The 24,651-nt window shown below is 46.2% G+C and overlaps 1 protein-coding gene across 1 annotated transcript in view; it reads left to right on the forward strand.

Annotated features, from left to right (window-relative positions):
* The window catches only part of PNPLA4 (patatin like phospholipase domain containing 4), a 41,438-nt gene extending 36,308 nt beyond the window's left edge, over positions 1–5,130 (forward strand). Inside the window, 2 exon segments of the mRNA XM_005701203.3 lie at positions 2,594–2,746; positions 4,912–5,130. Coding sequence (XP_005701260.2) covers positions 2,594–2,746; positions 4,912–5,043 — 285 coding nt within the window. The 3' untranslated portion in view covers positions 5,044–5,130.
* The last annotated feature ends 19,521 nt before the right edge of the window (positions 5,131–24,651 follow it).

The following is a 24,651-nucleotide window of genomic DNA, read 5'->3' on the forward strand; positions in this document are numbered from 1 at the left end:
GGTTTGTGAGGTTGCTGTTGTTCAGTCGATAAGTTGTGTCCTACTGTTTGTGTCCCCATGGACTGCAGTGTGCCAGGCTCCTCTGTCCTCCAGTGTCTCCCAGAATTTGCTCAGACTCATGTCCATTGGGTCCATGATGCCATCCACCCATCTCATCCTCTCTCACCCCCTTCTCCTCCCACCCTCAATCTTTCCCAGCATCACGGTCTTTTCCAGTGAGTGGGTTCTTCACATCAGGAGGCCAGAGGATTGAAGCTTCAGCTTCAGCAGTGATTTTGCAGCCAAGAAAATAAAATCTGTCAGTGCTTTCACTGTTTCCCCGTCTCTTTGCCATGAAGTGATGGGACTGGATGCCATGATCCTAGTTTTCTGAATGTTGAGTTTCATTTCAGCTTTTTCACTCTCCTCTTTCACTTTCATCAAGAGGCTCTTTGGTTCTTCTTCACTTTCTGCCATTAGGGAGGTATCACCTGCATGTTGGAAGTCGCTTATATTTCTTCTGACAGTCTTGATTCCAGCTTGGGATTCATCCAGCCTGGCATTTCGTGTGATACACTCTGCATATTGGGTAAATAAGCTAGGTGACAGTTTAGCCTCTTTTTAGCCAGTCAGTTGTTGCATCTGAGTCTAACTGTTGCCTCTTGACTGGCATACAGGTTTCTCCAGAGACAGGTAAAGTGGTCTGGTATTCCCACGTCTTTACGAATTTTCCACAGTTTTGGGAAAGGCTTTAGTCAAAGCCTTTAGTATAAATCAGTGAAGCAGGAAGCGGAAGTAGATATTTTCCAGAATCCCCTTGCTTTCTCCAGGATCCAGTGAATGTTGGCAATTTGGTTTGCAGTTCCTCTGCCTTTTCTGAATGCAGCTTGCACATCTGGAAGTTCTCGGTAACCCTGAAGCCTAGCATGCAAGGTTTTAAGCATGATCCTACTAGTATGGGAGGTGAGTGCAATTGTCCAGTGGTTAGCACATACTTGAGTACTACCCTTCCTGGGAATTGGGAGGAGGCTGGACCTTTTCTGGTCCTCTGGCCACTGCTGAGTTTTCCAACTCAAAGTGGCTGGCATATTGAGTGCAGCAATTGAACAGCATCATCTTGTAGGATTTGAAATAGCTCAGCTGAAATTTTGTCACCTCCACCAGCTTTGTTCATAGTAATCCTTCCTAAGGCCCACTTGACTTCACACTCCAGGATGTCGACTCTGGGTGAGTGACATGGTGTTCTCCACAATTTTTAGCTTTGTATTCCCACATCCACGGCAGGATATTTCCAATCTGGATATAGCTTGGAGCATTTGAACTCCAGTTTTGTGTGTCTGTGTATTTATTGTTCGAGCTGATTCTGGGGCTCAAGGACAGATTGGAAGTCTTTTTCACTTGAAACACCAAGAGGAATTCCACCTTTGTGCTTCTTCGGCCTTCCCTCAGTGTCCAAGTGTGCAGAAGCCTGTGGACGGTCCTCGGTCCTGCCGTTGTGTCTCTCCCTCTCTTTCCTTTGGGCTGAGGTCTGAAAGCACAGACTCTCTTCTGAGCAACGCTCCTGTTGAACACTTCATACCTCTCTCTCACCCTTCCACCCCACTCGGAATTTTCAAGCCTTGAAGCCCTATGTACTCAGGAGTCACTTTGGAGATGAAAGTGTTTCTGATGGTCCTTTATTTATTTACTTTTCACTTGGCTATACACAATGCCAATTTGCAGTTCTGAAGTTAAAAAGGGAGCCTCCTGTTATGGGGGATGATCTGCTCAGTGTCAGAGTCAACTTGGCTTTGCATCCTGATTAGATGATAAATCCCAAGCTCGTTACATGTGGCTTCTTATGCATGTGCCATCATCAGTTAAAAAAAAATAATAAGGTCTTAAATAATCTACTTAAAGCTTTTAAAACAACTGGAAAGATTTCCTGATTCCGTCCAAACTTCTTGGTTTGGTTTAGTCACTAAGTCGTGTCTGACTCTTGCGATCCCATGGACTGAGAACCTACTGGGCTGCTCTGTCCATGGGGTTCTCCAGGCAAGAATACTGGAGCAGGTTGCCATTCCCTTCTCCAGGGGATCTTCCTGACCCAGGAATCAAACCCAGGTCTCCTGCACTGGCAGACAGCTGACCACCAGGGAAACCCATGGGTTTCTTACTATAATTTCTTGCTATAAACCCAAACTTCTTACTGTATGCATAAAGGCTGTGTGTGTGTGTTCTGTGCTCAGTCATGTCCGACTCTTTGTGACTCTATAAATTGTAGCACAGAAGGCTCCTCTGTCCATGGGATTGTCCAGGCAAGAATCCTGGAGTGGGTTGCCATGCCCTTCTCCAGTGGATCTTCCCCACCCAGGGATTGAACACATTGCAGGCAGGTTCTTTACCGTGGAGCCACCGCAGAATCCTGTGGGTTAATGATATGCATACAGAGATTTGCTTCGCTTCCAAAACAAATCTGATCCAGCTGGTCCTCATCAATGGTAACTCAAGGGCGTTCATCCCCAAGGCTCGGATTCTCAGAAGGACGGTGTCATCTCGGGGAAGTCCACGCTCACTGTCTTCACGTGGGCGGGGTGCAGTCTCCACGTGCTGACCGGGGCCATTCTCTCCACAGAAGTGGGTGGACGGAAGCTTCACCAACAGCCTGCCAATCCTGCCGGTCGGCCGCACAGTGACCATCTCCCCGTTCAGTGGGCGACTGGATGTCTCCCCACAGGATAAAGGGGGGCTGCATTTCTACCTTAGTGTCACCAACCAGGAAGTACTGGTGAGTCCTGATGTTCCCCGACCGTCACAGACCCCCTGAAACTCTCCACATGCTTCCCACACTTGGCAGCTCCATCGTATGTACAGATTTGCATGCATATTCTGTTTTAATTTACTTATTTTAATTGGAGGCTAATTACTTTACAATATCGTAGTGGTTTTTGCCATATTTTAAATGAGTCACAACATATGTCGTGCGTATGGACCTAGGTACCTATAGAATGTGAGTGTGCAATCTTTTTTTTTTTTTTTAACTATTGTTGAACTGTCTCTGTGGGACATTTCCCATTTCTTCACTTATTTTTCAGGTCAGCATACTTGGCGAGTTTTCAATGCAGTTTTATTTATTTATTTTTTTTAAAGACTTATTTACTTACTGGTTGTCTGCATTAGATCTTAGTTGTGGTGGGCAGGCTCCTTGTTTCAGCGAGAGGTCTCTAGAGCTCACAGGTTCTCTAGTTGTGGCTGGAGAGCCTAATTCCAGAGTGCATGGACTCTGTGGTTGTGGCACTTGGGCTTAGTATTTGAGGTGCTTGGGCTCAGTAGTTGAGGTGCTTGGGCTCAGTAGTTGAGGTGCTTGGGCTTAGTTGCCCTGTGGCATGTGAGACCCTTAGTTCCCCCCATAGAGATTGAAACCTGTGTCCCCTGCATTGGAAGGCAGTCTGAACCACTGGACCACCAGGGAAATGCAATTTTAATTTTTTTTAGGATTTTTTTTTTTAATGTGGACCATTAATTTTTTTAAGAGTCTTTTTTGAATTTGTTATAATATTGCTCCTGTTGTTTATATTCTGGTTTTTTTTGCCACATGGAATGTGGGATGCTACCTCCCTGGTGGTGGTAGTGGTGGTGGTGCTGGTGGTTTAGTTGCTAAGTCGTGTCCAACTCTTGCGACCCCATGGACTCGACTCTTGCGACACCACGGACTATAGCTCACCAGGCTCCGCTGTCCATGAGATTATCCAGGCAAGAATTCTGGAGTGGGTTGCCGTTTCCTTCCTGGTAGGGCCCTAAGTTTTCTGCTAATGTTTTTACATACTTATCATTGCCACCTTTTAAAACAATTAAATGATCTCATTCACAACTGTACTGAGGGGACTTCCTTGGTAGTCTAGTGGTTAAGACTTCTAAAGCAGGGGTATGGCTTGGATCCCTGGTCAGGGAGGTAGGTGAGGAAGGAAATGGCAAAAATGTTGATTCCCTCAATCTAGTCAAAAATTAGTTCTCAGCAGGGAGTGATACTATATACAGGTGCTTGCGTGCTAAGTCACATCCGACTCTTTGCAACCCCATGGACTGTAGCCCCCAAAAGTGAAAGCGTTCGTTGCTCAGTGGTGTCTGACTCTTGGTGACCCGATGGACTGTAGCGTCTGTCCACGGAGTTCTCCAGGCAAGAATGCTGGAGTGAGTTGCCATGCCCTCCTCAGGGCATCTTCCCCATCCAGGGATCGGGCCTGTGGCTCCTGCATTGGCAGGAAGATTCTTTACCTTTGGAGCCACCAGGGAAACCCATTATATGCAGGAGACACTGGCTAAGTCGGGAACATGTACTGGCATCTAGGGATAGAGCTCAGGGATGTTGTCAGCATCCTACAGTGCGCAGGACAGACGCCCCCACAGAGAAGCATCTGGCCCCAAACGTCAGTGGTACCCAGGCTGAGAAACCCTCTTGCAATCTACGTGTGGAGTTCTGTGTTTTGTTGTGGGGGTGGGGAGTATGCTGGGGCTTAGTTGCCATGCGGGCTTTTCTCGAGTTGCAGAGTACAGGCTCTCGGGCATACGGGCTTCAGTAGTGATAGCACGTGAACTCAGCAGCTGCAGCTCCCAGGCTCTCAGGCACAGGTTTAATAATCATGGTGCATAGCCTTAGCTGCCCTGAGATGTGTGGGCTCTTCCGGGACCAGGGATCCAACTTGCATCCACCGCACTGGCAGCCAGATTCTTTACCACCAAGCTCAGCAAAGCCCGCAGTTCAGATTTTAAGATTATTTTGTTTATACTGACTGGAAAGCCCTGCAGTTCACATTTTAAGATGATTTTCTTCCTACTGATATATATATATATTTGCATTGCTAATAGTATCTATAACAAGCAGGCTTTGCTTACAGAAGGTTGATTGACCAGCCCTGTCGTATCCTACGGTGCCCGTGTGTCTTTCTGTCCTAGCTGTCGGTGGCAAACTTGGTGAGACTCAACCGGGCCCTCTTCCCACCAAGCAGGAGGACAATGGAATTGCTCTATCAACGGGGCTTCGATGACGCCAGCAGGTTTTTACTTAAAGAAAGTTGGTTTGAGTAGGACGCTTACAACTTGTTAATGGAGAACACAGTTCTTCAGGGAGGTTTCTAATTAAATCCTTTTATAAAAGCTTATCATCACTATCAATTTTATTATGAGTTTTTATAATGCTTGCAACTTTGAAAAATTTTGTTTTGAGGTATAGCCAATTTACAACGTTGTGATGGTTTCAAGTGGACAGCAAAGGGACTCAGCCATACATATGCATGTCCATCCCACTCCTCCCATCCGGCCACAAACTGCCGCCCTGCTCCCATGCCAGGGCCTGCCATCCGATTGACATTTGGACCAAGACAGAGTTCCCTGTGCTGGACAGCAGGTCCTTGCTGGTTCTCCATGTTAAATACAGCAGTGTGTCCACGTCCATCCCAAACTCTCTAGCTAATCCTTCCCCCATCCTTCCCCCTGGGAACCATAAGGTTATTACACAGTATTTAGCAGAGTTCTCTGTGCTGGACAGCAGGTCCCTGTTGGTTATTCATTTGAAATATACCAGTGTATATAGGCAATCATAAGTTCATTCACTAAGTCTGTGAGTCTATTTCTGTTTTGTAAGTAAGTTCGTTTGTATCATTTCTTTTTAGATTTTGCATGTAAGGAATGCCATACAATATTTCTCATTCTCTGCTTCACTTCACTTGGTGTGACAATCTCTCGGTCCATCCGTGGTGCTACAGATGGCATTAATTTCTTCGTTTTGACGGCTGAGTCATATCCCACTGAATCAACACCCCTGGTGCCTCAGACAGTAAAGAATCTGCCTTCAAAGCAGGAGACCCGGCTTCAGTTTCTGAGTCGGGAAGATCCCCTGGAGGAGGGAATGGCAACACACTCCAGTATCCTTGCCTGGAGAATCCCATGGACAGAGGAGTCTGGCGGGCTAGTCCATAAGGTCTCAAAGAGTCAGACACGGCAGTGACGGAGCATGCACGCATACACAGCGTGGACATGTCCGTCCCACACTCCCTAACTGTCCCTTCCCCCGTATCATTCCCTCCCATCCCCCTGCTGGGCAACCGTAAGTTCATCCTCTAAGTCTATGAGTCTCTGTTTTGTAGGTAAGTTCATTTGTACCATTTCTGTTTCGATGCCACACCTAAGGGATGTCATGCGCTATTTCTCCTCCTCTGTCCGACTTAATTCACTCACCGTGACCCTCACGAGGTCCACCCACGCCGGAAGTAGCATTATTTCATTTGTTTCACGGCCGAGGGATATCCCATTGTATGTATGTACAACATCTGTCTGTCTCATCGACAGAGGAAAGGTCAGCATGTTAGACTTTTAAACAGTGTATCGTCCCCACACTGCACGCCTTTGACCTTGTTAGTGGGAGGATCGTGTAAGATGCTTGAAAGGTCCGTGGAGCATCAGCTTTCTTACATGTGGGAGCTAAGTAAGTGTTAGTCACTCAGGCATGCCGGACTCTTTGCAACCCCATGGACTGCAGCCCGCCAGGCTCCTCAGTCCATGGGATTCTTCAGGCGAGGTTTCTGGAGTGGGTTGCCGTTTCTTTCTGCAGGGGATCTTGCCAACCCAGGGATTGAACCCAGGTCTCCTGCACTGCAGGGAGATGCTTTCTGGACTGAGCTACAGGGGAAGCCCCTGTGGCAGCTGCAGAGACATAATGGAGCACTTTGGCCTGCAGCCCGGGGCTCTCCAGGTGTGTCCTGACAGCCCCTCACCTGAACCCATCACAGCTGCGTGGCGTTCGATGGTTACAGCACGTCCTCGGGCGCCGTGCCAACAGAAACGGATGCTGTCGCCAGTGTCTCCACGTTCCTCAGCTCTTCAAAGCACCCCCTAGGAGAGGCGTCTGGAAACCCTGGAGAAACTTTCTGACCCAGATCCTGATGCGCTGGCACGGCCGTTATCTGTGACCGGCAGCTCAATAAGTTCCCAGTTGCCCGCTGGGGCCGAGTCCTACTATCTTTGAATCTGTCCTGTAAAATTTCATCAGTCATTTCTTCATTGCCGTAACACTCGTCACTTTGTAACTATGGTAACCCACTGCTCCCACAGACGATTAGAGAAAAGAGATTTGAGTTAAATAATGCGCTCAAGGAGCAAGCCATATATTAAAAAAAAAGAAACTCTTACATTCTGGTTTCCTAATACTGGGCATCATGTGTGCATACATGAAGCTGGGAAAGAAAGAACCATGAGGCTCTGGGTGTTGAATTAGGATTTTAAACAGACCTGGGCAGTTACAGTGGAGCCTTGTTGTCATAAAAGCGACTTGTGTAACTCAGTGAAGCTATGAAGTGCTTAGTCACTCAGTTGTGTCTGACTCATTGCGACTCTCTGGACTGTAGCCCGCCCAGCTCCTCTGTCCATGGGATTCTTCAGGCAAGTATACTGGAGTGGGTTGTCATTTCCCCGTCCAGGGGATCCTCCCGACCCAGGGATGGAACCCACTTCTTCTGCACTGGAGGCGGATTCTTTACAAGCCATGCCATGCAGGGGCACACTGGAGGGACAGGTCACGGTGAAGAGTTCCGATACAGTGTGGTCCACTGGAGGAGGAAATGGCAACCGACTGCAGTATTCTTGCTGCGAGTACCCCATGAACAGTAGGAAAAGGTTTCAGTTATGCTGCTTTTTTTTTCCTGATTAAAACAGATACACGTAATTACTTATGTATATAAATATTAATCATAGAAATGTTTTTGGTTCTCGGGCACTTCTTTTACAGTTGAGGCACTGATTATCAGGGAAATTCAGGGTTTAGCGTTTTTCTTGCCTAAGTTATGTCTGCACTGTCACGAAATTTTTTGAAGTGATTGCCTACATAACTTGAAGCAGGAAGAAAAGCAATTACTGGAGATTAGGAAAAGTGGATAAATATTATTAATGATGATTCTTTGTTGCTGTTCAGTCGCTAAGCTGTGTCCGACTCTGAGCGACCCCGTGGACTGCAGCACACCAGGCTTCCTTGTCCTTTACCGTCTCCTGGAGTTTGCTCATGCTCATTGCGTTAACGACGCCATCCAACCATCTCATCTTCTGTCGCCCCCTTCTCCTCGTGCGTTCAGTCTTTCCCCGCATCAGGGTCTTTTCCGAGTCAGTTCTTCGAATTAGGTGGCCAGACTACTGGAGCTTCAGCATCAGTCCTTCCAGTGAACACCCAGGACTGATCTCCTTCAGGATGGACTGGTTGGATCTCCTTGCAGTCCAAGGGACTCCTCAAGAGTCTTCTCCAGCATCACAGCTCAGAAGCATCAGTTCTTCGACGCTCAACCTTCTTTTTGGTCCAACTCTCACATCTGTACGTGACCACTGGAAATTGTATAAGAGTAGTCGTAATTATTATTTTATGGTCACTTTATAATCCTACCGAAAGTAGTTTTTATTACTCTTAAATTATTAATATTTACAGACAGTTTAAGTGGGCTGAGTTCACCATGAAATCACTCACCAGGTACTTCATTTTTCTTTTGCTGACTCAACTCAAAGCTTTGCCAGCTGCATGCTCATCCATATATCTGTGTGTCCTCAGATATGTCCCCTTGGGATAATTCCTCTGCTGATCTTTTTTTCTTTTTTCTTTTTCATCTCCCTTGCTCTTGATTGACTTCAAAAGGGGCAAGAATATGACTCAGTCTTCTCCTTGCTGTCGAAAACCTTTCGACTGTGAAGTCCTGCACTACTTGGAATAACACATCCAACTTGATCTTGAAATAAAGTAGTTTTTCGAAAGAACGGACAAGGGGAGGGACCCGTTTCACAGCCACTTTTCGTGGCTTCTAGCACGGGATGCCCAGAATCGATGGTAGGAGATGGGGGAAGTCGTCTTCCCTAGAGAGGCATCTCAGTCCAAACGGGTTGTCCTAACAAAACTACAAACCCTTCTCCCTGTTACAGATGCTAGCAAGTCCAAGATCAAGGCCCTAGAGAATTCACCTTTCTCCCTGGGCTAGAAACTAGGAAGTCCAAGATGAAGGCACTAGAGACTTCCCTGGAACTCTAGTGGTTAAGACCTCCCCTGCCAATGTAGGAGGCTGCGAGTTCGATCCCTGGTCAGGGAACTTAAGATCCCACATGCCTCGAGGCCAAAAAAACCAAAATGTAAAACAGCAGCAATGTGGTAAGAGTTTAAAAACAGTCTACATTTTAAAAATGTCTCTTATTGAATAAACAAGCATCAAGATACTGTCTGGTTCAGTGTCTTCACTTGGTGGAAGGGGTGAAGAAGGTTTCTGGGGTACTTTTGTAAGGACGCTAATCCCGTTTATGAGGGCTCAACCCCCACCATCTAACCACCTCCCCAGACCCCCACTTTCTGTTACCATCACATTTTCCATGTTTGAGTGCCGTGTCCTGCTTCTTTCAAGCCCATGGCCTATAACCCACCCGGCTCCTCTGTCCATGGGATTCTCCAGGCACGAATACTGGAGTGGGTTGCCATGCCACTTTCCAGGGGATCTTCCCAACCCGGGATCAAACCTGCATTTCCTATGTTGGGAGGCAGATTCTCTGCCGCGGAGCCGACAGGGACCATCACATTGGGGGTTAAGAGTTCAACATATGCATTTTCAGGACATGGCCTGGCGTGCTGCAGGCCATGGGGTGGCAAAGAATCGGACATGACTGAGCGACTGAACTGAACACCTGCAGACACCTGCAGTCTGCAGCTCAAAGGGAGTTAGATTCACTGCTGTGCAGTGAGGGGAGGGTTAGGGTTAGGGAGGCGTGTGTACACGCTAATTCCCTTGGTCATCCCCTCTGCTACAGTCACCAGTGGTCTAGTTAGTGGAAGGCTACCGAGACCGCCTATGACAGAAGCAAGAGTTGAGATCAGGCAGGACTGAAGATGTAGGTCTTGCTGGTGGACAGCCGGCTCTGATCCCGGGTGGTGCAGGCGGAAGCTGGGTGGCCATGATGAAGAGTGAGCGAGTGGAGTCCGTCTTAGCTGAGAAGCAGCCACAGCCACGGGGCAGCTGACCTGCGGCCCAAGGCACCAGCAGTGCTCTGGGATGTCGAGTTGATGCAGGACAGTCAAGCCTTAATGCTGCTCAGAATCACGATCCTTCAGGCCTGCCGACTGCTGGGCTGCCACGTCAAGCCCTTCGAGTCTCTCTTTCTCTGTGACTTATTTGGCCGCATCGCTTGGCTTGTGGAATCTTAGTTCCCTGACCAGGAATTGAATCCAGGTTCCAGCAGTGAAAGGACGGAGGCCTAACCACTGTAACATTAAGATTAGCCAAAGCCAGTGTCTGCTGTTCATCTTGGCTACCCAAGTGTAGTTGGCAGTTAAAATACATGGATTCCTCCTCAGTCACTAGGGAAAAGCAGACAGCACCTTACAGATTATCTTCTTAATGTCGTGTGTTTAAAAATCCCCTTGAAGAGAAGCACCACGACACTTGTTTTACCACAGGGTACATCTTTCTAAAGCATCAGAAGGTTGTGAAAGTGTCTTTGTGACCCCCGCGGACTATAGCCTGCCAGGCTCCTCTATCCATGAAATTCTCCAGGTGAGAATACTGGAGTGAGTAGCCATGCCCTTCCCCAGGGGACCTTCCCAACCCAGTAGTCAAACCGCAGGTTTCCTGGATTGCAGGCAGCAGCTTTACCGTCTGAGCCCTATCACAAGGTCGGCAGACGCAAAAGTATCTCACTTAGGTTATCTGTGACAGAGACGGAGACTCGCCACTGGTCTCGGAAGAAAGCGTTTGGTGCTTCATCGCAGTTTTTTGTGCAGCCTAAGAGGGACTATCAGCATTTGAATTTGATAATTTCAACACCCTGAAGATGAACCAAAGTGTAGGAGCTTCTCTGTGATCATCCCTCATGTTGCATGATCAAGTTGTTAGCTTAGCAGCTGTGCAAATCCCTGCCTAGCACGTGGCAAACTGAATGCATAAACGCAGTTGAACGGGTTCTGTGGTTTTACAACCTGACAACTGGTTTCCCAGCAGAGTTAAGATTATTTGCCCACTACAACGAGCTCTACACCATTCTCTTCAGGGATTTCCAAAGTTTCCTGAATGTCACCTTCCTTATTTGGCAAGCCAGCTTTTATATAACCAGCACTGCACCATTCTCTTCAGAGATTTCCAAAGCTCCCTGAATAAGCTTCCTTATTTGGTGACCCAATACCTATGCTAAGTCGCTTCAGTTGTGTCCGACTCTTTCCGAACTCATGGACCACCACCCCACCCCCAGGGCTCCTCTGTCCATGAGATTCTCCAGGCTAGGATACTGGAGTGGGTTGCCATTTCCTTCTCCACCAATACCTATATGTACATTTCTTATGTGCGTGTGTATATATAAAATTTAAAAATGTAAAAATTTCATAAAACAGTATTCTCACCATATGTAATTCTTTCTGATATTTTTATTGCATATTATTAAAAAAAAAAAACACTGTCATGACAGTTAAATGACTTCACAACTGCTAATGAGTCAGGAGCTAGAGTTTGAAAATGTTATTCTAACCCGATATTACAACAGAGTCACTGAAGTTCTCAATTTGTGTTTAAAGTGCCTTTTTAAAAAGTAATCACCCTTCACATACGGCATGGCAGAATACATAATACTGTATTTACAATGCTTATTTCTCCTCTCAGCATAAGTTAGTAAAGATATTTTATTTAACCTTGCACTTAGTCACTCAGTCTTGCCTGACTCTTTGTGACCCCCATGGACTATAACTGACCAGGCTCCTCTGTCCATGGGATTTTTCAGGCGAGAAGTAGCAGAGTGGTGTATCACTGCCTTCTCCAAATCAACCCTAATGACTACCGAACATCACGCACAACTCATTTCTACTCCAAAACCACAGTAATTTTCTATCAATATATTAATTTTACTCCCCTGCTGTGACAAAGCTGTGAATAATAGTCTGTAGTTGATGTCATCTGTTAAAAATCTGCAGCGATGATAGTAATCCCACGATGAAGCCTTTAATCAATTAATTACATAAGTCAAAAGGCAACTTTTAATGTTCTGTCGCACTGTGGATTTTCAAATACTGACTTTAGCTTTAACGATGTAAACAGCTGATACTGTAGGTCCTGGTCACCTTTGAGGAGGGATTATATAATCAGTGGGCTACTGTCTCTCTCCCTTGAATTTTTTGCTAGAATAGCATTGTTTTACAGTGTTGAGCTAGTATTTCTGCCGTTCAACAATGTAAATCAGATATATGTGTACACAGACCGCTTCCCTCTAGAGCCTCCATCCCACCCCCCTCCCACCCCTCGAGGTCATCTCAGAGCGCCGAGCTGAGGTCCCTGTGCTACATTACGGAGCTTCCCACTAGCTGTGGTCGTGTGTATGTATCACTGCTCCACTCTCAATCCGCCCCACCCTCTGCCTTCCTCCTCTGTGCCCACGTGACCATTTTCTACCTCTGTGTCTCTACTTTTGCCTTGCAAACAGGTTCATCTGTACCATTTTTTCCTATATGCTCTATATATGCATTAATAAATGGAATTTGTTGTTCTCTTTATGACTGACTTCACTCTGTACGAAAGACTCTAGGTCCATTCACATCTCTACAGACGACTCAATTCCATCCCTTTTTATGGCTGAGAAATAGCCCATGTCTTTTTCATGCATTCACCTATTAATAGGCATTTATGTTGCTTACTTGTCCTGGCAATTGTAAATATCGCTGCAGTGAACGTTGAGGTACACGTGCCTTTCTGAATTATGGTTTTCTCAGGGTATAGACGCTTGCTCCTTGGAAGAGAAGCTATGACAAACCTGGACAGCATATTAGAAAGCAGAGGTGTTGCTTTGCCAACAAAGGTCCGTCTAGTCAAAGCTATGATTCTTCCAGTAGTCACCAGTGGATTTGAGAGTTGGGCCATAAAGAAGGCTGAGCACCAAATAATTGATGCTTTTGAATTGTATTGTTGAAGACTCTTGAGAGTCCCTTGGACTGTAAGGAGATCAAACCAATCCATCCTAAAGGAAAGGAACCCTGAAGATTCATTGGAAGTACTGATGCTGAAGCTGAAGCTCCAATACTTTGGCCACCTGATGCAAACAGCTGACTCACTGGAAAAGACCCTGATGCTGGGAAAAGACCCTGATGTTGGGAAAGACTGAAGGCACGAGGAGAAGGGGACGACGGAGGATGAGATGATTGGATGGCATCACGGACTCAATGGACATGAGTCTGAGTCAACTGCAAGAGCTGGTGATGGACAGGGAGGCCTGGCGTGCTGCAGCCCGTGGGGTCCCAGAGTCGGACACGACTGAGCAACTGAACAACAGCAGCGTATATGCCCAGCAGTGAGATTGCTGGCTCATGTGGTAGTTCTATTTTCAGTCTTTTGAGGAACTCCACACTGTTCTCTGTAGTGACTGCACCAATTTACATCCCCACCAACAGTGCCAGAGGGCTCTCTTTTTTCCACACCCTTCGCAGCATTTGTTATCTGTAGATTTTTTTTTTGATGATGGCCATTCTTACTGGTGAGACCATAATTCCTCACTGTGGTTTTGATTTTTCATTCCTCATATAATGAGTCGTGCTGAGCATCTTTTCATGTGCCTCTTGGCCATCTGTATGTCTGTCTACATTTTCCACCTATTTATTGTTTGTTTTTTTCTGATACTGAGCTGCATGAACTGTTTGTATATTTTGACGAATAATCCCTTGTCAGTTGCTTTGTTTGCAAATATATTTTTCTCCCATTCGGAGTGTTGTCTTTTCCTTTTGTTTATGGTTTCCTTTGCTGTGAACAGCTTTTAAGTTTCATTAAGTCCCATTTGTTTATTTTTGGTCTTAACTTTCATCACTCTAGGAGATGGGCCAAAAGGGATCTTGCTGTGATTTATGTCAAGAGTGTTCTGCCTCTGTTTTCCTCTAAGAGTTGTACAGTGTCTGGTCTTACATTTGGGTCTTTTATCCGTGTTGAGTTTATTTTTGTGCGTGGTGTTAGGGAGTTTTCTGATTTCATCCTTTTACACGTAGCTGTCCACTTTCCTCAGTACCACTCACTAGAGGAGACTGTCTTCTCTCCGTTGCGTATTCTTGCCTCCTCTGTCATAGATTAGGCTACCGTAGGTGCATGGGTTCTGCTCTGGGATAGAACAGGATAGAACCTTTGAATCCTCTTCCATGGATCTAGATTTCTGTTTTTCTGCCAGTGCCAGAGATTTTTGTCTTGAACCGTTTAGTATTCCAAGCTCATACAATTTTTTGTATTAAAAAGTACAGTTGATTTCATTGTCATTTCTTATCTAATGCACCAACAATATGCAATGTATTTGTTATGTTTTACAGTGCCTGTGTTCTCCTTGTCAGTGGCCTATAATCAACTTGCTATTAAAAATCAATGCATATGGAGTTTGAATCAACCCCCCCATATGCGGTATGGTAGCACACTTTGCTTAAAGATCTTTCTGTAATTCAAGTTTTACACTGATCTATCCCATTTGTTCAGAGGCAGTAATTCATTCCTTGACATCCATATTACTTTAGCAGTGTCATTTAAGCACTGGCTATGACCAGGAAGATTGAAACGGGCGCCACGGTGGTTTTAATGTATATTTCAGAGTACCAGCGATTTGCAAGATGTTTATATTCATTAGAAGGATAGCATAGAAGATATTTCATCTGTTGCTCTTGGCTCTGTGCCATCAGTATTGATTTAGAACTTAGTTTGTGCCAGCATCTGATAGACAGTCAGCCTGTGAAAGTGAACAGAGTAGGTCCCTACTTCCACGGAATGTTTGTTTTACTGAGTAAGACAATAGAGATACTTGTTGTTGGTCTTCTAGTCATGTCTGACTCTTGTGACCCCATGGACTGTAGCCCACCGGCTCCTCTGTCCATGGGGTTGCCCGGGAAATAGTACTGGAGTGAGTTGCCATCTCCTCCTTCAGGGGATTTTTCTGACCCAGGGATAGAACTGACGTCTCCATTGGCAGGCAGATCCCTTACCCCTGAGCCACTAGGGAAGCCCAGTAGAAAATAGTATTGTTGCGCAGTTCCTCAGTCATATCTGACTCTTTGTGAAGCTTTGAATGGTGACACGCCAGGCCTCCCTGTCCTTCACCATCTCCCGGAGCTTGCTCGAACTCATGTCCATTGAGTCGGTGATGCCATCCAACCATCTCATCCTCTGTTGCCCCCTTCTCTTCCTGCCTTCAATCTTTCCCAGCATCAGGGTTTTTCCAGTGAGTTGGCTCTTCGCATCAGGTGGCCAAAGTACTGGAGTTTCAGCTTCAGCATCAGTCCTTCCAATGAACATGCGGGGCTGATTTCCTTTAGGATGAACTGGTTTGATCGCCTTGCAGTCCGAGGGACTCTCAAGAGTCTTCTCCAGCACCACAGTTTGAAAGCAGCAATTCTCTGGCGATCAGCCTTCTTTATATAGAAGATATAGATGAGCAAATAAACAAGGTTTCAAAAATGCTTATAGTATCACATTACCAAAACAGATAGAATGTTGTGCTATAGAAAAACGTTGATGGCCTCAGATAACCCATCACCGGTGCTTCCCTGGGTGCTTTCCTAGGGTTCAGAACATGCTCCCTTTCCTCAAGGTGTCTTATGCTCCTGTGCTGCGAAGTGATTGTATTTTTTTCATTGTGCTGCTGATCTTTCATGCTTCTGTTATGCACAACGCCCGCCTGACCGTTGTTGTTGTTCAGTCGCTTAGTCCTGTCCAACTCTTTGCGACCCCATGGACTGCAGCACACCAGGCTCTCCTGTCCTTCATCATCTCCCAGAGCTTGCTCAAACTCATGTCCATTGAGTCGGCGATGCCATCCAACCATCTTGTCCTCTGTCGTCCCCTTGTCCTCCCGCCTTCAATCTTTCCCAGCATCCGAGTCTTTTCCAATGAGTCAGCTCTTCGCATCAGGTGGCCAAAGGATTGGAGCTTCAGCGTTAGTCCTTCCAATGAATATTCCAAGGCTGATTTCCTTTAGGATGGACTGGCTTGATCACCCCTCCCTATGCAAGTGCCGATGTGTAGGGCTTGTTAGAGATGCCGCAGTGCAGGAGTTTAGTTGTGTCTGCTGGTGGGGTGGTGCTATTGTGATGGATCTTCATGGATGCTTTTCCTTTTGGCCTAGCTTGATAAGGTTTCAGCACAGATAATGCAAAATCATGAGTAATAATTATACACTTTTGTATTGTGTTGTAAGGGTGCTCAGAAATGTTTTGAGTGCTGTATTTGATGGGCATTCATGTCCATCCATCTTTCCTTTGTAACTTTATTTTGTAATGGGGTATAGCCAATTAAAAATGTTGTGATAATTTCAGGCAGACAGCAAAGAGACTCAGCCATACATGGACATGGATCCATTCTCCTGCAAACTCCCCTCCCATCCAGGCTGCCACATGACACTGCTGTCCAGCAGGTCCTTGCTGGTTCTCCATGTTAAATACAGCAGTGTGTCCATGTCCATCCCAAATTCCCCGACTATCCCTTCCGCCATCCTTCCCCCTAGGAACCATAAGGTTATTACAGAGTATTGAGCAGAGTTCCGTGTGCTGTCCAGCAGGTCCTTGTTGATTATCTATGTTAAATACAGCAGTGTGTCCATGTCGACCCCCAACTCCCTACCTGTCCCTTCACCCCATTCTCCCCCCTTGACAACCGTAAGTTTTTTCTCTAAGTCTGTGAGTCTGTTTGTGTTTTGTTGGTAAGCTCATTTGTATCATTTCTTTTTGGATCCCACATGTAAGGGACGTCACGTGATGGTTCTCCTCCTCTGCCTGACTTGCTTCACTCAGTGTGATCGTCTTTATGTGCATCCATGTTGCTGTAAATGGCATGGTCGCATTCTTCTTGGTGGCTGAGTAATGTTCCATATGTAGCATGTCTTCTTTATCCATTTCTCTATTGCATACATCTCTCCTTTAATGGCACAGCCCTATCTTTAATATATATATATTTTTACTCAACTGATTGGTTTACAGTCTGGTTTGGTTTCAGTCATACCCAGCTTGACTTAACCACAGGTGTGCATACGTCCCCTCCGTCTTGAGTCTCCCTCCCACTTCCCGCCCACTCCCACCCCTCTGGTTATTACAGAGCCCCTGTTTGAGTTCCTGAGTTACGCAGCGAGTTCCCGTTGGCTCTCTATTTACACATGTTAGTGCATACGCTACTCTCTCCAGTTGTCTCACCCTGTTCTGCTTCTCCTCTACCCCTGTCCATACGTCTGTTTTCAACAGAGCCTTCCTCGTGGTGTTCCTGATCTTGGAGGGAATGCTTTCAGTTTCTCCCCGCTGAAAAAACTGTGCTGTGAGTTCGTTGTCTGTGTGTGTGTTAGTCACTTAGTCGTGTCCGACTCTTTGTGACCCCATGGACTGTAGCCAATTAAAAGTGTTGTGATAATTTCAGGCAGACAGCAAAGGGACTCAGCTACCAGGCTCCTTGATCCTTGGGATTCTCCGGGCAAGAATACTGGAGTGGGTTGCCATTTCCTTCTCCAGAGGATCTTCCCAACCCAGGGATTAAACCTAGGTCTCCTGCATTGCAGGCAGACGCTTTACCGTCTAACCCACCAGGGATGTGGGTTTGTTGTGTATGGCCTTTATTATGTTAAGGTAGGTTCCTTCTACGCCCATTTTTTGAAGAGTTTTTTTTTTTTTTTATCATAAATGAGTGCTGAATTTTGTTGAAAGCCTTTTCTGTATCTATTTAAATTATTATATGGTTTTTATCCTTCAGTTTCTTAATATGGTGTATCATATTGTTTAATATGTGTGTATTAAAGAATCTTTGGATCCCTGAGAATCCTACCCTTTTTGTTTGCTTTATTTTATCAAAATGGCGTTTCCATTAAGAAAATAACTCTATTTACTTTTACAGTATTTTTCAACACTGGAAAAACAAAAATATGGAAAGCATTAAGAAGGACAGCCTCATGTTTCATGCCTTAATTTAACTGCTGGCAATTAACATATTTGTTCTAGCATTTTACAGTATTATAAAGTAGAATAAAGTAAAAATTAAAAATAAAATAAAAGCAGTCAAAAATATTAAATTTTAAATCTAAAGCTCCTCTCCTTTTATTCTGTATCTCTTCTGTCTCACAAGGGTACCGGTTTTACCGAAGTAGACCTGTACTAAATACATATTCATACATATACAAAAACACACATACAGTTATAACACAATCGAGTATTTTTGTGTGCCTGTTAACATTTGCATATTGTCATCACTCAGTGGATGTCATTTCATTCATTTTTCTCAGTTGACCATTTATCTTGAAGATAGATCCCTGCTATAAATCTAGGTCAGGCTCAAACATTTCAACTCTTATTTCAAGCTGTCACAATTTCTTTATCCGTGATTCTTGTCCATGGACATTGCGGTCATCTCGAGTCTTCAGTCCTCACAAACAATGTCGGTATGACCTTCATCAGTCATGTGTCCTGTGCAGTTCATGTAAATCCGAGGGTACCCTGTGCACAGGTGGGATTCTGGGTCATCACAGGTTGCACATCACTGTTTCAACTTAAGCAGAGACCACAAAACTTCTGTCCGATACAGGAGTACCTCTTCCTCATATACAGAACTGAACATGAAGTCCTGTCACTTCTCATTTTTATCTATACCCTGTTTCCTCTGACTTAACTGATTTTCTTCTAATCAATATTCAAAGACATACTGTTTCTTTTTTGCTTCCATTTCTATTTTTCCTTCAATTTCTATTTCCCTGATTATTAGGTGGATTTTTAAAAATTATTTTAAAAGTTTTTTATCTTTTTTTAATAAAAAATTTTATATTTATGCTTTTATGGCTGGGTGGGGTCTGAGTTGAGGCCCGTGGGCTCTTTGTTGCAGTGTGTGGGCTTGTCAGTAGTTGTGACACGTCAGCTGCAGAGCATGTGGGCTTATGGTTGTGGCTGTGTGAGTCCCAGAGAGTGTGGGCTCTGTGCATTGTGGCCCCAGGCCTTTCAAAGGCAGTTGCTACGAGCCATGAATGACGCTGTAATTCTTGGCCTCCAGAGGAGAGTGTGGTGAACCAAGTATGGAAGAGCAGATAAAACCAAGGAGGGTCTTGGAATGCAGGAAGGGGAAAGACCAGACCCTTGTCATCCTTCCCTCCGCTGCTACTGCTAAGTCGCTTCAGTCGTGTCCGACTCTGTGCGACCCCATAGACGGCAGCCCACCAGGCTCCGCTGTCCCTGGGATTCTGCAGGCAAGAACACTGGAGTGGGTTGCCATTTCCTTCTCCATCCCTCCGCTGGATGTTGTAACTATTAATGGAACAGTATAACCCGTCTCCCCTGCTAGCCCACAAGGAGAAGGTATTTGCCCTACTCTTCCTCTGCCCAGTATACATGCATCATCTGATCAGCAAATGACCCATGAGACCCCTATCCTACCCCTTTTACCCTGGGTATAAAAGTGGACAAAGGACCCCTGTTCAACGTCGTGTCTCCCTTGAGCTGGCCCACTGTTCCAACACCGTCTCCCATTTTAATAAATGTTATTTCCCTCTCATTCTGTCTCATGTCTGGAAATTCTTTTCCAACTTGCACCTGACAGAGAGGAATTCAGTCCAGGGCCAGAGACAAGGCTCGATTGCTCAGAGCTTTCTGTATAATAAAGTTTTATTAGAGTATAGAAGAGAGAGAGAAAGCTTCTGACATAGACATCAGAAGGGGGCAGAAAGAGTGCCCCCTTGCCAGTTTTTAGCAAGAAGTTATATACCTATTAGTGAAAGTTGCTCAGTCGTGTCCGACTCTTTGTGACCCCATGGACTATACAGTCCATGGAATTCTCCAGGCCAGAATACTGGAGTGGGTAGCCTTTCCCTTCTCCAGGGGATCTTCCTGACCCAGGGATCGAACCCAGGTCTCCCGCATTGCAGGTGGATTCTTTAGCAGCTGAGCCACCAGGGAAGCCCAAGAATACTGGAGTGGGTAGCCTTTCCCTTCTCCAGCGGATCTTCCTGACTCAGGAATCGAACCAGGGTCTCCTGCATTGCAGGCAGATTCTTTACCAACTGAGCTATGAGAGAAGCCCTATTTACCTATTGGCAAGCTGCCAATTAAAGGAAGGAAATGCCTCAAAACTCAGAGACTGGCACCAGGCCCCTCACCCAGATGCACTGGTACCAGGTGAGTCATCCCGGGCCATAAAACAATTGACATGAATCTTGAAGAAAGGCAGGTTTCTGAGCAAATACATGGTTCCATTAACACAGCTTAAGAGAACATTTCCCTGAGTCAAACATACTGCTCTATTGAGCCCTTATGGGTTCTGAGTCTCAGGCGGAACTGACTTGAAGAAAAGCAGAGTCTAAGATAAATACAGAGTTCATTAACATAGCTTAAGAAAAACACTTCCATACGAAAAACGCATTGGTGAGCTCAAGGTTTGAGAAAAGTTCAGTTCAGGTGGAACCAGGTGTCGTCCTGGCAACCCAGAATTTTAAAAGAAATGTCCTTTTTAATTTTGTGCAGAAAAGAGAAAAAAAATTGTCCAACACTTGTAGTGTGTTTCCTCTTGTCGCTTAAGAGAGAGGGGGAAAAAAAACCATCTGGGACACTTGCAGTCTGTTTGCTTCGCTTGGAGACCCTAGCATTCCTGCCTGTTACCCCCTCACCTTCTAGTTTAGGCAGACAGGCTTTAGTTGCCCTGCGTGTGGGATCTTACCTCCCTGGCCAGGGCTCAAGCCTGAGTCCCTTGCATTGGAAGGCAGATTCTTAACCACTGGACCACCAGGGATGCACCGAGGTGGACCTTTTTAAGCAAGAGCAACTTCTAAGAGAATCTTAATTATTGGCTCTTGAGTAACACGCATTTTCCCCAGTCACCTGGATCCAGTTTCCTCCACCTGACATCCCACTGACCAGCAAGCACATTTTCCTAGAAAGTGAAGGTGAAAAAGTCGCTCAGTTGTGTCCGACTCTTTGCAACCCCATGGACTGTAGAATTCTCCAGGCCAGAATACTGGAGTGGGTAGCCTTTTCCTTCTCCAGGGGATCTTCCCAACCCAGGGATCGAACCCAGGTCTCCCACAGTGCAGGAGAATTCTTCTACCAGCTGAGCCACCAGGGAAGTGACTTTCTCCTACCCAAGCACAATGTGAGAATCAAAAAATCAGGTGATTAATATTGCTTGAATGCTCAGAGTCATCTCAAGTTCATCAGTTGTCCCAAGAATGTCCTTTATGACAAAAGAAGTCAGGTAAGAATGACAAGTTCCACTTGGTCTTCAGTTTCCTTCCGTCTAGACCGTCTTATATTCCTTTTTTTTTTTTTCCCTGACTTCATGGACCTGGGAGTTTGGAAGATTGTGGGTCATGTTAGTTTCCTAGGGTTGCTGCAATAAGTGCCACAAACTGGGTAGCTTGAAGAAGCGCAGAATGGGTCTTTGACAGTTGAGGAGAACAGAAGAGCGGAAATCAAGGCATTGGCAAGAACCTGGAGAGAACTGAACTCCAGGGTCTCGCCCCCGCAGCCTTGTGGCTGCTGGCACTCCTCAGCTTCTGAAAGCATCACTCTATCTCTGTCTTCATGGCAGCATCTTCCCTCTGTGTTCCCCTGTCCTCTTACGTCCCTGTAGGGACACCAGTCACGGGACTTAGTGTGCGAGCGTGCTGTTCTCCAGCCGTGTCTGAGTCTCTGCGACCCCATGGATCATAGCCCGCCAGACTCCCCTGTCCATGGGATTCTCCAGGCAAGAATCCTGGAGTGGGTTGCCATGCCCTTCCTCCAGGGCATCTTCCCGACCCAGGGATCCAACCAGGGTCTCCTGCAGTGGCAGGCGGCTTCTTTACCATCTGAGCCACCAGGGAAGCCCTGATTGGACTTAGGACTCACCCTCAATGTGGAATGGTCCCATTTGATATTTTTTTTATGACTTGTATCTTCAAAGACCTGGTTCCAAAGAAGGTCACGTTCTGAGAGGCTGGGTGGACACGGATACTGGAGGGGTACTAGTCAACCCTCCACAGTTGTTTCATAGGCTTTCCCTCATTTGGCTTTCATCTGCTGTGTTCTCAGGACTGGCAGGGAAATCGCAGATGTCCCGCTAGCTTAAGAAGAACTGACTCATCCTTGGTTAAAAGGGGTATCTGCCGGGCTTCTTCGGTATGAAGTTACTCTGTTCCCTTGTATAGTAGCTACCTTGTGGGCAAGTTATTTGAATCCATTGAATTGAAGAGGAAGCTATGGGTCTGTACAGGTATAAACAAATGAAAATCTTGGTAAAGACCATAAACCACGTGGTCAGTGACTCATGATCGACCATGTCGATATCATGGTCTCTGCCAAGATTTTCGTTTGTTTATACCTGTACAGACCCATAGCTTCCTCTTCTGTTTAATGGATTATAATCTGTTACAATGATCGTGTATTTGGATGCTTGAATTTTCCTGTTTGGTCAGTGGGAGCCCATGTCAGCTGATTCCTATGTTCTTTGTTTTTTTGTTTTTGTAATTGAAGTATAGTTTACAACGTGGGGCCAATCTCTGCTGTAAAGTGACTCACTTACACACGTATAGACATTCTCTTTTTCAATATTCCTTTCCATTATAGTTCATCACAGGATATTATATATAGTAGGAGGTTGTTGGCCATCCATCCTATATATAGCCATATATATATATACACACAGACATATATATAATTAGCTATGATAGTTTTCATCTTCCAACCCCAAACTCCCAGTCCTCACCACTCCACATAACCATGAGTCTGTTCTCTGTGAGTCTGTTTCCATTTTGTATATAGGAGCGTCCGTGCCAAAGTTTAAATTCCACATGTAAGTGATCCTAAAGGAAATCAGTCCTGAATATTCATAGGAAGGACTGATGCTGAAGCTGAAACTCCAGTACTCTGGAGAACCGATTCATTGGAAAAGACCCTGATGCTGGGGAAGATTGAAGGCAGGAGAAGGGGACGACAGAGGATGAGATGGATGGATGGCATCACCGACTCCATGGACATGAGTTTGAGCAGGCTCTGGGAGTTGATGATGGACAGGGAGGCCTGGTGTGCTGCAGTCCATGAGGTCGCAAAGAGTCGGACACGACTGGGGGCCTGAACGGAACTGAACTGAACTGGACTGAGCGACTGAATGGAACTGAACTGGACTGAGCAGCTGAATGGAACTGAACTGGACTGAGCAGCTGAACCGAACTGAAGTGAACTGAGCGACTGAACGGAACTGAACTGGACTGAGCGGCTGAACGGAACTGAACTGGACTGAGCGGCTGAACGGAACTGAACTGGACTGAGCGACTGAACGGAACTGACCTGGACTGAGCGGCTGAACGGAACTGACCTGGACTGAGCGGCTGAACGGAACTGACCTGGACTGAGCGGCTGAACGGAACTGAACTGGACTGAGCGGCTGAACGGAACTGAACTGGACTGAGCAGCTGAACTGAACTGAAGTGAACTGAGCGACTGAACGGAACTGAACTAGACTGAGCGGAACTGAACTAGACTGAGCGACTGAACGGAACTGAACTGGACTGAGCGGCTGAACGGAACGGAACTGAACTGAGCGGCTGAACGGAACTGAAGTGGACTGAGCGGCTGAACGGAACTGAAGTGGACTGAGCGGCTGAACAGAACTGAACTGGACTGAGCAGCTGAACTGAACTGAAGTGAACTGAGCGACTGAACGGAACTGAACTAGACTGAGCGGAACTGAACTAGACTGAGCGACTGAACGGAACTGAACTGGACTGAGCGGCTGAACGGAACGGAACTGAACTGAGCGGCTGAACGGAACTGAAGTGGACTGAGCGGCTGAACGGAACTGAACTGGACTGAGCAGCTGAACTGAACTGAAGTGAACTGAGCGACTGAACGGAACTGAACTAGACTGAGCGACTGAACGGAACTGAACTGGACTGAGCGGCTGAACGGAACGGAACTGGACTGAGCAGCTGAACGGAACTGAACTGGACTGAGCGGCTGAACGGAACTGAACTGGACTGAACAGCGGAACGGAACTGAGCTGGACTGAGCAGCTGGACTGAGCGGCGGAACGGAACTGAAGTGGACTGAGCGGCGGAACGGAACTGCAGTGCTGTATCACGGCATTAGTCGCTCTCTTTCTGAGTCAGTTCAGCTTCCTGCACTCAGGACGGTGATGTATGGCTGCATCCATGTGGCTGCAGATGGCATTGTTCCCCTCCTTTCCAAGGCTGAGTAGTATTCCATTGTATGTGCCACGTCTTTACCCATTCAGCCAATTGATGGACATTTAGTTTGTTTCTTTGTCTTGGATGTTCTGATGCTCTCTCCTGTTGACAGATCTTTGTCACTCTGAGCAATTCCTTGCTTTCTGGGACAGTAATCTTGAGGCTTGTCTGGTACCTTCTCTGGAATCAGCTATGTCTCCAAAGGTTGCAGTTCCCTCTATTAGAAGATGGTATTTATACTCATGGTATGGATAAACAAGGGCTTCCCAGGTGGTGCTAGTGGTGAACAACCCACCTGCCAGTGCAGAAGACATAGGAGACACAGGTTCGATCCCTGGGCCGGAAAGATCCCGCAGAGGAGGAAATGGCAACCCGCTCCAGTATTCTTGCCTGGGAAATCCCATGGACAGAGGAGCCTGGCGGGCCACAGTTCATGGGGTCACAGAAGAGTCAGACGCTGCTGAGTGTCTGCGCATAGCACATGTATAAACAGAACTGATCAGCAAAATAACA

The sequence above is a fragment of the Capra hircus genome (assembly GCF_001704415.2).
Source record: "Capra hircus breed San Clemente chromosome X unlocalized genomic scaffold, ASM170441v1, whole genome shotgun sequence".
In the NCBI taxonomy this organism is placed as follows: Eukaryota; Metazoa; Chordata; class Mammalia; order Artiodactyla; family Bovidae; genus Capra; species Capra hircus.